The sequence below is a fragment of the Cyprinodon variegatus genome, unplaced genomic scaffold, assembly GCF_000732505.1.
Source record: "Cyprinodon variegatus isolate N-32 unplaced genomic scaffold, C_variegatus-1.0 Scaffold1322, whole genome shotgun sequence".
In the NCBI taxonomy this organism is placed as follows: domain Eukaryota; kingdom Metazoa; phylum Chordata; class Actinopteri; order Cyprinodontiformes; family Cyprinodontidae; genus Cyprinodon; species Cyprinodon variegatus.
The window spans coordinates 121,990-123,106 of NW_015151775.1; the positions used below are offsets into that span (position 1 = coordinate 121,990).

Consider the following 1,117-nt stretch of genomic DNA (forward strand, 5'->3'; position numbering starts at 1 on the left):
AAAAAAAAAAAATGAATATTAGAATATGCACAATGCATATCAACCAAGTTTGACAGAAAACAGCTGATAAATTGTCACTAATACCGTAAACGAGTAACTTAAAACCAACATTTAACACGTTATGAACATTTTTCTTTTTAAAAAGGATCAAATCCTACGGCTTCAGTCCTTTTTTAAAACACCAGCAAAAATCCCAACACCTGGTTTATTAATGAAATTATGCTGATTAGTTTAGTCTAAGACTCTGATAAATCTGCGCCACCTAAAGCACCCTGGGCAAGTTCAGTCTGGCTTAAAACATAAATCAGTTGTTTATAGCGCCCCCATCTGTGCGGTTATGTAACTACTGTTCAAAACCGAAACGAAAACCAACCAAACAGCAGCTTTTGTGTTGAATTTAGTTATTATTATGATCATTATTAATATTGACTGGACATAAAAAGGTAGAGGCCGTATTATAGACACAAATATGCCATTTTTCACCTTCAGTTCTTTCAGCTCCTTCCTCGCTTCTTCAAGCTTCTCCATCTTCTAAATATTCTTCATTCGATGAGGAAAAAATTATGAAGAGGAAAAAGTGAATAAATAGTTAGAAAAACCGACCTTCAGAAGCTCCCAGACCTAAACAGATGAATAATCTCCAGGATCAAACTTTGTTCTCTTAATTAGTGCTGTCTGCCATAAGCCACGGAAACGAAACTTAACCATTATGTTGGTTAAATACATAATAAAAGGTGATTAGTCCTACCTTTGCTGATGGTGGTTTCTGGTTTTCGTTAAATCTTCTTATCTTTTATTTTTTGAGGGTTAGAAAAGTATCAAAGTTCTTTATAGGCTGAAGAATAAACACCCTGTGCTGTGGTGCGGGAAGGAACTGCGCCCTGACGTCACACTCTGCTCTCCGATGATCAGTTCGGTCCAGCCTCACTCGCATATACGGTATGCGGATTCATATTCATGGTGCATTCAGCTGCGCCTCGGACATTAAAAGACTTGCTCAAGACTTATTGAAGAATCTTATTTTTAATTGCTGATAGGCAGGGGCGGATTTAGGAAATTTGGCGCCCTAGGCAAAGACAGGCAGGGGGCCCCCCTGAGAAGAAAACCCATAAAACAG

The 1,117-nt window shown here is 38.0% G+C and overlaps 1 protein-coding gene across 2 annotated transcripts in view; it reads right to left on the reverse strand.

Annotated features, from left to right (window-relative positions):
* The window catches only part of nmi (N-myc and STAT interactor), a 10,577-nt gene extending 9,686 nt beyond the window's left edge, over window positions 1-891 (reverse strand). Inside the window, exons 1-2 of one of the 2 annotated variants that reach the window (XM_015402238.1) lie at window positions 749-891; window positions 484-540 (exon numbers count right to left, since the gene is read on the reverse strand). In XM_015402238.1, the coding sequence (XP_015257724.1) occupies window positions 484-528 (45 nt within the window). In that variant the 5' untranslated portion in view covers window positions 529-540; window positions 749-891. The remainder of the gene's footprint in view (window positions 1-483; window positions 541-748) is intronic. The other variant, XM_015402239.1, reaches the window with a different exon arrangement.
* Between the last annotated feature and the right edge of the window lie 226 nt (window positions 892-1,117).